A 13,672-nucleotide genomic window follows, 5' to 3' on the forward strand; every position below is an offset into this window, starting at 1 on the left:
CAAACCATCAGCTTGTTAAAAAGGATGTCATCATGTAAAAATTCTTGTCATAAACATGATTAAATAAATTAAGCTGTTGCTCAAATGTGCATCATGATAGAGCTGACTGATTAAACCAATGCAATAGTCATCTGAGCCAAAAGAAAAGTGAAATAACCTCTAATGTCGTGTTTTGGTTTGTAAAATCTATAACTGAAGTCTTCTGACTCTTAACTCAAACTTTCAACATTTTTGCAGATGCCTTTATAATATAATTTATTCTCATACAAAGTTAATAATCTGTTAATCTGAATGACAGTGTAAGTACACTGTTGCGTTTCGCTTTATGAATTGTCTGCGTACGTCGAGGTTCTGATGCAGACACAGCTGCCCTTGGGTCCAAACATGATAAAACTTGTTTGAGTGGATTAAACAGAAATCTGCCTGGTCCAGAGATAACAGCTGCAGCTCTGCATTTCTAATGATTTCCAGCTGTCCATGAAGAAACATGGAAGTAACTCTTCACACCTTGTTCGCTGCTGACTCTAAAGACATATTCCGCTGTCACTGTGAGTGATGAGGTGGAACTCAAAGGATCGACTAAAGATACTGCTGTGTGTTACGTAAAACATTCATTTGTTTGCTGAACTTGTGCATCAAGAAAACTCCATGTTCTTTCAATGTGTTCCAAAAACAACCAAACCTGCAACACTTGGATGTTCATTATTGTTATTTTGGGTGCTTTTTTTTGATCAACAGAAATGGACTTTCTGCTTTACTGTTTTTTGTGCTCCCCTTATCTGCTTCTCTTTCCATCCGTAGTAATTGGGAATGGCTGTGGGCCAGTAAGACCAGAGTGGAGGCGGGTGGGGGTGGTGGAGAAGACACAGAAATAGAAGACAGAGAGGGCAGGCTTTTATTCAGCTGAGAAACATGTGCACCTCTCCCTGAGTTTAGCTCTGCAAACCCAGCACTGTGAGCAGTATCGATCCACCGGCTCCCAATGACAGGATTACTGGGATCTCATACAAAGACTTGGATGCAAACTGGTAAATTTTGTGGAATTTAAAATTTCTGTTGAACATGAAAGCCTTAAATTGTATTTCATGTCTATTGATGCAGCTATTTCAAGTTTTATAAATAATGTTTTGATATTAGACAGCATGCATGAAATTTTTACATCTGGGAGTGGGACGTTTTGACAACTATTGTGTACCTGTCAGGCAAAATTTAGCCTGTTTAATTATTTTTCTTTCAAGTATATTGTGCTTTACGAAGTGGAAACACTTAAATAATCCCAAACTGTAACTACAGCTAAGTTTGTGCAGACTTAAAACATTCAGAAAATAGTTTAAAAAAATATCTGTGCATGATTAATTTTGTTTAGCATGCTAAAACTGTGTGCACGTATCTGAAACAGTGCACATTATTCCAGCAATGCATGTGTAGCAAATATCTTTGCAGCTACAGAGAGCAACATCACAACTCTTCTGATGTTGAACATGTCTCAAAAAATTTGCAAAACAAATACCTCAACGAGATGATGTTTCACAAGGAGCTATTTAACCATTTGGACATGTTCAACAGATTTGGCAGCAGTAAATCCCTCTTGGTTCTGGCAACTGCTGCACGTGCTGAACAGCCGTTGTTGTTTCTGGAATAGAACGACTTCCTCATAGCCAAGTTTAACGGCAGCGATCTACGACTTTAACAGTTCAAGTGGAGTTAAAGCCTCCAGCTGAATTAACTACAGGCAAATATTAAAAACTTGAACTGAAAAAAGTGGGTAATTTTTGTGGACCTATGTAATTAAAAAGATATATGCTAAATAAGGTAAATAAGTCAAAGGTGGTGTTCTGCATTTTAATTTATTCTGGAAATTGTGAAAAAAATTTTTTGACGCATTTTCCTCAAGATCTTTTGCTGAAACCAATCTGGAACAAAAAAAAGACCTCCTGTATTACTTTGATCTAGTTGTAAAACAGCCCAGAATGATAATTGTGTGATTCTGCTGACAAAACTACAATTTTATGTGAAAAACATTTAAATACTGCATCTTAAAAATGAAATCAAAGCTGCGCCTTAAACTGCGCTACAAATGCACCTGTTAATTCAACAGAACCATGCGACTGCACGCCTGGATGCTCACCACCTGCAGAGTCATATTATAAATCCTGGGTGAATGATGACTCCCCTCACTGTAACAGCTACATGTGTTTGGTCACCAAGCGCAGCCAGAGCTTTGCTGTCTGCTGGCGTAAATTAAATCCATGTGGCTCGAGGTGCAGAAATGCTCGGTTTGGAGAAAGTCAATCGAGGGGAAAGTCGTCTCAGCAGCTGGATGTTGCCTGTGAGGGGGTTTTCCAACAACCTCCTCCATGTCTCTGGCGGGGAAAAATTCGGGGGAAAAAGACTTACACAACTACAGCAGCTCCCCGCCCCCTCGTACTGTGTTACCTCCTCACTTGAGCTTACATGGTGGAAAAATGCAATCATGCTGAAGAGTCTGTTACTCTGGAGTAAAAGCATTTGGGAGGGCAAAGGTTGTTTCCTTGCCATCGTTTCAGTGACTTACACGTGTTTCCATCTGAATTAAATCAAAGGTGTACGTTTACTCTCGTTAACATTGTTCCAATATTTTTTTTAGATTGGGCGGTAAATCTGGTGCTTAGAAGAAGAAGAAGAAGAAGAAGAAAATATCATTTTTATAGCACCTCTCAAGATAAAAATCACGAGGCGCTTCACAAAAACAAAAAATGTAAAAATACAAAAAATAATTTAGAAAATGGTTAAAAATATTTTAAAATGAGCAAAAATAGACAATTGTGATAAAAAAAATGTTAAGAAAGAGAGAGAGTGAATAGGAAAGAGGGAAATCAGTGGATCCTGAGGAAGGTGGAATAGGTGGGGAGAGCAGAATAAAGAGAGAGTGGTGAAGAAGGTCATACAAAAGCCAGCTTGAACAAGTGAGTCTTCAGCTGCTTTTTAAAGGAGACCACTGAGTCCACTGATCTCAGGCTCAGGGGGAGAGAGTTCCAGAGTCTGGGGGCCACAGCAGCAAATGATCTGTCACCTTTGGTCTTTAGCCTGGTGCTGCACAACCAGTAGGCTTTGATCACTGGACTTCAGGGACCTGCTGGGGGTGTAGGAACTAAGAAGATCACCAATGTAAGATGGTGCTTGTCCATGTAAGGCCCTATAGACCAGAACCAGGATCTCGAAATGAACACTGAAGTTAACTGGCAGCCAATGAAGCTGGAGGAGAAGCGGGGTGATGTGGGTGTGTTTGGAGGACTTGGTCAGAAGCCGAACACAGGCATTCTGAACCACCTGTAGATGGTTCAGGGAGGTTCTGCTCAGACACGTGAAAAGAGAGTTACAGTAGTCTAAGCGTGATGAGATGAAGGTGTGGAGAACTGTCTCAAGTTCAGAGTGGGACAGAATGGGACTCAGCTTAGCAATGTTCCTGAGATGGAAGAAGGAAAAGCGAATAAGAGAACTGGCATGAGAATTCAGGGTGAGAGCTGGGTCAAAGGTCATGCCAAGATCCCTGACAGAAGATTTGATGTGAGAAGCAAGCTGACCAAGAGAGTCTCTGACTTATCTTCATTCAGCTGAAGAAAGCTCCCAGCCATCCAGGTTTTGATAGAGTCTAAGCAGGTGTGTAACAGCTGCAGCTTAGACATCTCATGGGGCTTAAAGGAGATGTACAGTTGGATGTCATCTGCATAAAGATTGTAGGAGATTCTTTTGAAGGAGCTCAGGATGTGCTGAAGAGGAAGCAGATAGAGGAGGAAGAGCAGAGGCCCCAGCACAGAACCTTGTGGGACACCATGGGTAAGGGAGGTGGTGGAGGACCTAAACTTGGAAACGGCCACAGAAAAGGAGCGCTCAGAGAGATAAGAGGAGAACCACTCCATAGCAGTCCCTGATAGGCCTACCCAGTCTCTCAGCCTCTCCAGTAGCAGGTGATGGTCAACAGTGTCAAAGGCTGCAGTCAGGTCCAGCAGGACCAGAACAGAACAGTCCCCTGCATCACTGTGGCCCAGGACACCCCAGCCTGCTACTGGAGGTGGAATTCCTCATCTGACACAACCAGTAGTTTATTCTCACTCTCTGCCTTCATCTCGTGCTTTTTGGACCAGTCGGCCGTGTGAGAGTCCGGCCACTACTCTGTGGGCTCAGAATGATCCTACAGGCTTGGGTGCTAACATCCTCTTTGCTCCTGCTGCTCCCACAGTTTTGGCACCTTTACAACAGCCTAGCACTGATGTCATTCAATCACCAGATGGTCCGCTAGACCTGCAGCCCCCACAGAGGATCCAGTCAACCAGTCAACAACTTTTAGAAAACCTAGAGAACCCACCAAAGGTGAGTGTTGCAGAGCCAACTGACTCTCAGAGCAACCTGGGCTACGCCTCTCTCCTCGTGTCCAGCTCACTTCATCAGCCTGTTTTGATTGCCCCACCTGTATCCAATTACAGTGTGATTCGTCCCAGAGGCCTCGCTCAATCATCCACCCAAAGTAGTCACAGGGAAGTTACCCCACCCCCCCACCCCCACCCCCACCCCTGATAGATCACCTGCACAGGGACAGGGTGCCAATATCTCTCAATCACCTTCTCTACCTTCCAAACAAAATCCACTTTTTTCTGCTGGACCCATAAATTTTAGCTCCTCAACTGCTAACCAGGGTCCACTGAATCTGACTCGAGACAAAACGAGAACTAACCATACGGCGAGCAGGAGGTGGGGACGCAGAAACTGACAAGTTAAAGAAAGTGCAATAGTGATCTGAAATATAAACGTCCTCAGGACAAACACTGTCAGCATTTAGACCCAGGGTAAAAACAAGGTCTAGAGTGTGCCCCCTGGTGTGTGTGGGGCCAGAAACATGCTGGGTAAAGCAAAAGGAGTCCATGAGGCTGGAGAAATTCATGGCAAAGTGATCGGAGGGGTCACCAACGTGGATGTTAAAGTCACCAACAATCACCAGTCTGGACAGCTTCACAGTGGAGGATAGAAAGTCACTAAACTCCTGAAGGAAAGAACTGTTTGGACCAGGTGGACGATATACCACAGCACAGTAGAACGGGTCCTTATGCCCAACTTTACTCAGCTGCAGTTCAAAGGAAGCAAAGTGACCAGAGGTTGTAGAGCTACATAGAATATGGTCTCTGAAAACAACAGCTAGGCCTCCCCCACGACAAGAACCCCGGGGCTGGCTAAGAAAAGAATAACCACTCGGGCAGAGTTCAATCAGAGCAGAATAATCAGATGTTTGCTGCCAAACTTCAGTCAGAAACAGAAAATCCAGGTTTTTAGAGAGAATTAGATCATTGAGCAGGAAGGTCTTATTGTTAACAGAGCGGGAATTTAATAGAGCCATGCTGAGTGAGGTGGAGGAATCAGAAACTACAGAAACAGCTGGAGTTAGTGGACGTAAATTAGCAGGGTTAGATCCACGGAATGAGGACAAACCAACCTTAATAAACTTGGAAGGAGAAACCGTGCCGCAACGCGGCCTGGTGGGAATGTGGAAGTGGTGCTCAAGTTGCCAAACAAAGGACAAGAAGCTAGAAGATCACGCCGATGTTTACTAGATAAACCACACTTTAAGGGAAGTCTTATTCTCACCTAGATACCTGCTCGTTTACCTCTTTTCCTCCGACGTTTTCCCGGGACCGTATAAATATCGCTGGTTGGAATTGTCGTTTGGCTCTGGGCCATTGCGCCACTCAGATAAACAAACAGGGAGGTACGTCCTTGGTGCATCTTGGGCGATCATGAACGAACGGAAGGACAAAAGAGTCTGGTGATCATAGGAGATGTAGCAGGGACACTACTGAAGAGGATCGCAGACAGGAGCAAGGTGGCAAAGACGAGGTTAGTGGAGAAAAGTTTGAAAAAGTGGCCGATGACTGCGGCTACTACCTCCTTATTTGCTACTGCCTCCTTATTTGCTACTGCCTCCTTTAAGGTATTTCAGCAATTGAATGTGTTAGAAACTAGTGAAGAACTGCAGCCGACAAAACTTGCTCACATCAAACCCTCCAATTTAGTGAGTCATACAGGTCAGCAGACAGACAGCAACTTCAAAAAGGCCCTTCACTGAGAAACCCTTTTGTATTTTTTAGTTTTGAAAATTATCTGAGTTTGCATTTGATTCTGAGAGAAAATAGACGGTGAAACGCTAGGATTTGAAAATCTTCACAGATCTACTGTACATCACACTGTCATCGAACGTTTATGGACTCACCCATCTTGAATCACTACAGGGAACATTATTGTTGGTTTAACATTCAGGAAACAGCAGAGGACGTCTCGACTAGTAGAAGCTAACTGTTAGCATTAGCAACTCAACCACACAGCAGAACTCTTTCAAGCTTGTGTTAAGTGTGGAGATTAAACATCAATGTTGCAAAGCAAATGGAGTAGGTGATAGGATCGTGTTGCTTCTAGCCAATCCAGATGAGACATCTAAACATCAGGAAATAAGACTCTAAATCCTGCCTTCTGAAGGTAATTTGTCCTCTGGCTGAATTAGCCCAATCCCTATACTCACACTTCCACCCTTGCGTCCTTCAATTGTGCGTTCCCGTCTAGGGGCGCAAGTGCGTAGGGTGTCCTGATTCTCAAGTGTAGAAGTTGACCACGCCCTTTTTGCACACTTTTGCCTTTTATCCAGGAGCACTACTCAGCCTAAAACAGCTCTATACAGCGTTGAGTCAGCCCATCTGAGTGTATTTTTGTTCCCATGTCAGCTCCGTGATAGAAAGTGGGTCTGCCCCTCATCGGTGCGCAGCAGGCGGGGCGGGGCAGTCGTGGGGGGCGATTTTCACTCATGACATATCAACACAAGGTGATCAGTAAATGGTGTAAGGTAACTTGTATGCTCTACAAAAACACAATTCAGCTGAAAAATGGTGTTGCTGGACATTTTGGTCAGTTTTATGGCTTTTTGTCAGACTCTGAACCATGAAATCAGTGACTTGATGCTACCTGCTGGGTTCCTTATATAGGAAACTTTTTACTGATTGGCTTAATGAACTGACCTGTATTGGAATGTTTACTGTGTGAAGTGCCTTGAGACGACTCTTGTCGTGATTTGGCGCTATATAAATAAACTTGAATTGAAAAGAATTGAAATGGCTGCAGGCAGTGAAACACAAGACAAAACATTTTGGAACAATCAGTGACTCCACCCCCTAGCCAATCAGCAACCAGAATCACGATGCTGGCCCGACTCAGCCTTGCTAGGTACCTCAATGGAGCAGGGACTAAAAATAGAGGAGAGAGTAGAGGGAAAATACCAAACCGTGTCCATAGAAACAGTGGTCGGGCCGAGCTGCGTCGGGCCGAGTTGTTCTGAGTTATGCTCCTGGAAAAAGGCTTTATTTCGTCCGTCTACATCAATGCAGACTTCAGTGAAGGGTATTACCTACAATCCACTGCTGCATGGGAAATTTGAGAAGAAGGCGGAGCAATGTTCTATTTCTGAAAATATATATTTTCAAATGAAAGAAGTTCATTTTAAGATGATTAATGATATTTGTTCATGTTGTGAATGTTTTAGATTAAGACTAAATGTGGACAGCAATTAATGTAAAATTTGTCAAATAACAGTTTGTTTGTTTCAAAGTTGATAATAAAGATTTTAAAAAATGTGCACTATCTCGGCATGCTTCAGGGTCAATGACGCAATGCTCCCTGTCCCAATATGCACACTTGTACTACTACTGAATTACTGAATTACTTTAAACTTCTCGGAAGTGTTCAATATAGTGCAAAAGTCTCTTTATTTCAGTAATTCAAGACTGAGAGACAGCTAGAGTCAGGAACCCTTTGCACGTGTTTTGGATTCATTAGCTGATTAGAGTGTGAGATTTTTGAGCCTATATGTTGAACCTTTTCACAATATTACAATTGTCTGAGATTTTGACATTGGGGTTTTTAATCACTACAATTATAACAAAAAAGACCTGAACTATCTGGCTTTGTATGTAATGAGTGTCTCATACATTAGTTTCGCCTTTTAAGTTGAATTACAAGAATTATATGTAAAATAAATGAACTTTTTCCACAATATTCAGATTTTCAAGTTTCACCTGTGCAGCTTCATATTTTTAGTTGCAATGATGCATCATATAATTTTAGGTGGTTTTGATTCTTGCTAACTGTTCCTTTATGACTTAGGATGCTGGTGTACAAGTGTAACGTAGTGATGAGTCAGACCTGCACTTTCATATTTAACATGACTAGATCAAACCATTAGAAGTCAAAAGTTGAACTCATTCATACTGTTATAACCAAAGTTCTGGTCTAAGAATGGTGCACTTCTGACATAACTTTACCAACACAAGGCAGCTAATGGTTCAAATTACTTCATGTTCTGGGGATGAGGAAAGAATCACAATTAGTTTTATCCCAGAGGGAGAAAAAGTGTAGGAGTGCCGCTCTTCTGGGCAGGCGTGCTGAATTTGGGCCAAGAGAGGGATGTGATTTGAGGAAACAGCTGAGAATCCCTTCAGGAAACAGTAAATCTTCTGGTCTGAAAGCACTTGTGATCCGAGATTTTAGAGAGCTGTTTATTTAATTTGGCTGACATTGAGGAGGCAGTAGATGAGGCTTGAGGGGGAAAATGCTTCGGTGTGCTGAGGCAAATGGAAATCAGAGAGATGAAGGAAGGAGGATGAATGCATGAGAGCTATGACCATATTAGTGTCCTCAGACCCGGCTTTTTGTAAAGTGTTATGAGGTTTATTATGAACGAGTAAAATATGATGGGATTCACAGCAGACTCAGTAGGCGAGATTTAGCCATGCCTTTTTAGGTAAAAGGAAACCAATTGAAGGAAAAGGTTGCTTGTGGAGCTGTTTATTTGTTTTGTTTGGTTCACTTGTCTCATTAGACAGAAGAGCTTCTGCAAACCATCAGAACGTTGTTCTAAAAGATGATAAAGGCTCTTTTCTGATGATTAAGGTTTCTTACAAAATTAGAATAACCTCATCTAGGAAGCACCATGGATGACTGAATGGATTAATGGCATGTGCAACTTAGTCTATTTTATTCTATTTATCCTTCCTTTCATTTTTGTCAGTTTCACGTTATGTTTTCATTTAGGTAAAACAAACCATTTTTATCTTTCTCTCATATGCCTGTTTTCCTTTTTGACTTTTATTTCAGAAATTCTGTAATTATATTGTTTGATGATACATTGTACATCTCTTTAAACATCTTTTGTACGTTCTTGCTGTGTTTGTCTTCTAATTCCATTTTTGGTTCTTTTTTAAACACAGATAAGGTTTTTCTTTACCTTGCTGACAAAGGCATAATAACAGAAAAAATGTACAAACACTGGATTCCTACAGCAAACATAATACCAAGAATATACGGAACTCCAAAAATACACAAACAAAACACCCCACTTAGACCAATAGTGCACAGCATAGGCACACCAACACACAACATGGCAAAAGAAATCAGCAAAATCATCAGCCCGTTATTAGGTAACACAGATCAACACTGCAAAAATAGCATAGAACTGGCAAAAGAATTAAAAAAGACTACAATAGAAGACAACAACATACTCATCTCAATTTCCCTCTGGGATTAATAAAGTATCTTTGAATCTCACATGACGTCACATCCCTGTTCACAAAAACACCAACCCAAAAAACCATAGACATAGTAGTTAACAGAATCAGACAGGACAAGACTTTACACAAAAGAACAATCCTCACAGCAGATGACATAGCACAACTGATAGCACTGGTAGCTAACTCCACTTACTTCACATATGATGACACAATATACAAACAACTGGAAGGCTTCGCCATGGGTAACCCGTTATCAGCCACCCTGTGCGAGTATTTCATAGAAGACCTAGAAAAAAAAGCCATAGCCACTGCCCCCCCAAACGGCAAAATAAAACTATGGAAACGCTACGTAGACGACATACTGGAAATTGTACCCAAAGGACAAACAGAAACACTAACACAACACTTGAATAACATTGACGACACAGGCAACATAAAGTTCATATGAGTCAGAAACAGAAGGCAGTATAGCATTTATGGACATGAAAACAAGCAGGCAGACCGACGGGACCCTTAACATAAATACACATAGAAAACCAACACACACAGACCAATATCTAATATGGACATCAGAACACCCCACCATACACAAAATGTCAGTAATCAGAACATTATATCACCGAGCAAACATGGTAGCAGAAGAAAGAGGCCGTAAACAAGAGGACAAACACACATAACACGCTTTAAAGACCTGTGGATACCCAACATGGGCAATAAACAAAGGAAAACAACAACAGAAAGAAAAGAACCAGAAACCCAGAAAGACAAGAACCAAAATCAGTGATAACCTTACCATACATCAAAGGCATAACAGAAAAAGTAAGAGCAACAATGAAAAAACACAATATGTAAATGCACCAACAAAACCATACACAACAGTTAGAAACAGACTAGTACACCCAAAAGACAAGATACCAGCAGGACATAAATGTGGAGTCATTTACAAAATCCTTTACAAACTCTGCAATAAAACATACATAGGAGAAACCGGACGCCAACCCAACACACGAACAATAGAACATAGAAAGGAGTGTGAGAAAGAAACTAGTCGAAAACACACAAGAGCAGCGAAACAAGAAGCAGAAACCACAATAAAGAAGTCAGCCGTAACAGATCACTGCACAAGAGAAAACCATGTAATGGACTGGGACAACACAAGGATCATAAACACTGAACAACAGAAATACAAAAGATGGATAAAGGAAGCCATAGACATAAGGAGACGTAGATGTGGGACCATGAACAGAGACAATGGCATCTACACATTGGATCGCGCATGGGACTGCATCATAGGAGAGGGGAGAGCGGGCAGCAGAGGGTGACAACGTCCTCCGCTGCCCGCGGATAAGCGGAGTAGGAAGTGACGCCAACATCAGCGTCAGCTCTGAGGATGTTTCCAGCCGCAAACAAAACCGTCAGCAAGGTGAAGAAAAACCTTATCTGTGTTTAAAAAAGAACCAATAATGGAATTTTACATCTCTACATTTTTTCTGTCACATCTTTGTATTCCCTCTTTATAGTAAAGAATGAGATGAGAATCAGCTCCTCTAAATTTGAGACCATGGTCCTGAGTCGGAAAAAGGGTAGAATGCCTTCTCTGGGTCAGGGATGAGGTCCTGCCACAAGGGGAGGAGTTTAAGTATCTCAGAGTCTTGTTCACAAGTGAGGGAAAGGTGAAGCGTGTGATCGATGGGCGGATTGGTGCTGTGTTTGCAGTGAAGCGGGCGCTGCACCAATCAGTCATGGTGAAGAGAGAGCTGAGCCAAAAGACGAAGCTCTCGATTTACCGGTCGATCTACCAAAATAGGTTTTCTCCCTAGAGTGGCTGGGCTCTTCCTTAGACATAGGGTGAGAAGCTCGGTCATCTCGGCTCGGAGTGGATTTACTGCTCCTCCACATCGAGAGGAGCCAGTAGAGGTGGCTCAGGCATCTGGTGAGGTTTCTGTTTACGTCCAACCGGGAGGAGACCCAATGGAAGTCCCTGGACACGCTGGAGGGACTATGTCTCTCGGCTGGCCAGGGAACTTCTTAGGATTCCCCCAAAGGAGCTGGCCCAATTGGCTGGGGAGAGGGGAGTCTGGGCCTCCCTGCTTAGGCTGCTGCCCTCACGACCCACTCTGGGTAACCGGGAGAGAAGGGATGGATGGATGGATAGTACAGGATAAGTAAATAGTTTTGCAAACACAGACTCATGAACAAAAAACATATTTTAACATGTATGATATTTAATTTTGTAGGTGGACAGTAGAAACTTATTATCGCTGCACAATGGAACACAAAGCAACATCCACACATTGGGTCCTAAGATGCCTCTGCTTCATGCTAATTCTTTGGGTGAGCACAGCTCAAGACGAAGATTTAAGAAGTAAGAGTACATATGTTTTTTACTTCCTGTACAGGTAAAATTGTTTTAGTGATGACTTTAGATTCTGGGTACCAAGACACCATAACCCACTGTGCTTTATTTTACAACAGGCTGCAGGACTGCACCGTGTGATTTAGTTTTTATACTAGATGGCTCATGGAGTGTTGAAGATGTCAACTTTGAAATAGTAAAGCGATGGATGGTCAACATTACAACTACCTTCAACATTGGACAAAGGTTTACTCAGGTTGGAGTGGTCCAGTACAGTGACAGCCCAGTTTTAGAAATACCTCTGGAGAGGTTCTCTACAAACAAAGACCTCATCAAAGCCATGGAGTCGATTGAGTACATGGGTGGAAACACAAACACGGGTACAGCCATTGAGTTTGCCACAGACAGACTGTTTGGGCTTTCTGAGCGAGGCCATTCAGGCGTTTCCAGAATTGCTGTTGTTCTCACAGATGGGAAGTCTCAAGATGAAGTCCTGAAAGCAGCTGAGACTGCAAGGAAAAAAGGGGTTATCCTGTTTGCAATTGGTGTTGGGTCAGAGACAGAAGATGCTGAGTTAAGGGACATCGCAAACAAGCCGTTTACGACATATGTCTTCTCTGTTGAAGACTACAAGGGTATTTCAAGGATTATACAGGTCATAAGACAAAAACTATGTGAAGGTAAGAAGGGCTGATCTGCCTCCAAACCTTTGTCTCAGTAATTTTCTAATCTAATTTACATGTTTTCCTGTTACAGAGATCGTTTGTCCAGCAAGGATCCCTGTAGACTATCGTGATGAAAAGGGCTTTGATATTCTTCTAAGTTTAAATTTGGCTAAAAAGGCAAAGAAGACAAGAGGAACATTTTACGGTGCTAAAGCATATGAAGTGACCTCTTTGGTGGACTTGAGTGAAGCTACACGGTAATCATAACTCCTTTTTATTAATTTTGTTTTCTTCACCTCTGGTGCATTCAGAAGACGACAGTTTCTGTTGGGAGGGCAGGTCATGGTCAAGTGGGGTTCCTCAGGGTTATGTTTTGGGACCCCTTCAGTTCTTGTTCATCCTTTGGATAGGAAATGAACAAATTGGACCTTTTCTACATTAAATAAAGATTTAAAATAACTACTTTCAATCAAATTCCAAAAATGACACAATATTGTTCATTAGTTACTTAATTGGTTTTCTGTTTGATCACCCAGGAGCCTTTTTCCTGATGGTCTGCCTCCATCATATGTTTTTGTGGCCACATTGAGGTATAAAGGATCAGTATCTATGGAAGAGTGGAACCTGTGGAGGATACAGACAAGAGATGGAAAACTTCAGATGGCGGTGACCCTAAACGGTTTTCAAAGGACCGTCACGTTCACCACAACCAGCAAGGCCCCAAGTGAAACACAGTCTGTCACATTTTCACAACAAACGGCAAGGGTGAGTAATCTAATGATGAGGTGAAAAAGTAAACATTTCAAACAGAATTTTTCATATATTTAACAACTTTTTGAAAAAGCGACCTTCCCGTTAGCATTTTAAAGATAAAATTATAAAGCATCTTCAAAGGCAGCTTGGTGGTTTATGTTCAGTGTTTCTTAATGAGCTCTGGCAGGTTTGAAATAACAAACTGATCCTGTTAGAATTATCGCTGCTTCTGGTCAGAAAAGTCAAACTTTTGGCATAAAGCCTGCATTTCAGACTCGAGTTATAGTGTTTCAAAACAAGTGACCTTAAATACACTCTTC

The 13,672-nt window shown here is 42.0% G+C and overlaps 1 protein-coding gene across 2 annotated transcripts in view; it reads left to right on the top strand.

Moving 5' to 3' along the window:
* Window positions 1–892: 892 nt before the first annotated feature.
* The window catches only part of col21a1 (collagen, type XXI, alpha 1), a 37,795-nt gene continuing 25,015 nt past the window's right edge, over window positions 893–13,672 (top strand). For both annotated transcript variants that reach the window (XR_008565659.2, XM_015944205.3), the window contains exons 1-5: window positions 893–1,028; window positions 11,816–11,943; window positions 12,054–12,614; window positions 12,691–12,856; window positions 13,136–13,364. Coding sequence is in view for 1 of the 2 variants with exons in the window: in XM_015944205.3 (XP_015799691.1) it covers window positions 11,847–11,943; window positions 12,054–12,614; window positions 12,691–12,856; window positions 13,136–13,364 (1,053 nt within the window). In the remaining variant the exon portion in view is untranslated. The remainder of the gene's footprint in view (window positions 1,029–11,815; window positions 11,944–12,053; window positions 12,615–12,690; window positions 12,857–13,135; window positions 13,365–13,672) is intronic.

This window comes from Nothobranchius furzeri, chromosome 12 (genome assembly GCF_043380555.1).
Source record: "Nothobranchius furzeri strain GRZ-AD chromosome 12, NfurGRZ-RIMD1, whole genome shotgun sequence".
NCBI classification, from domain to species: domain Eukaryota; kingdom Metazoa; phylum Chordata; class Actinopteri; order Cyprinodontiformes; family Nothobranchiidae; genus Nothobranchius; species Nothobranchius furzeri.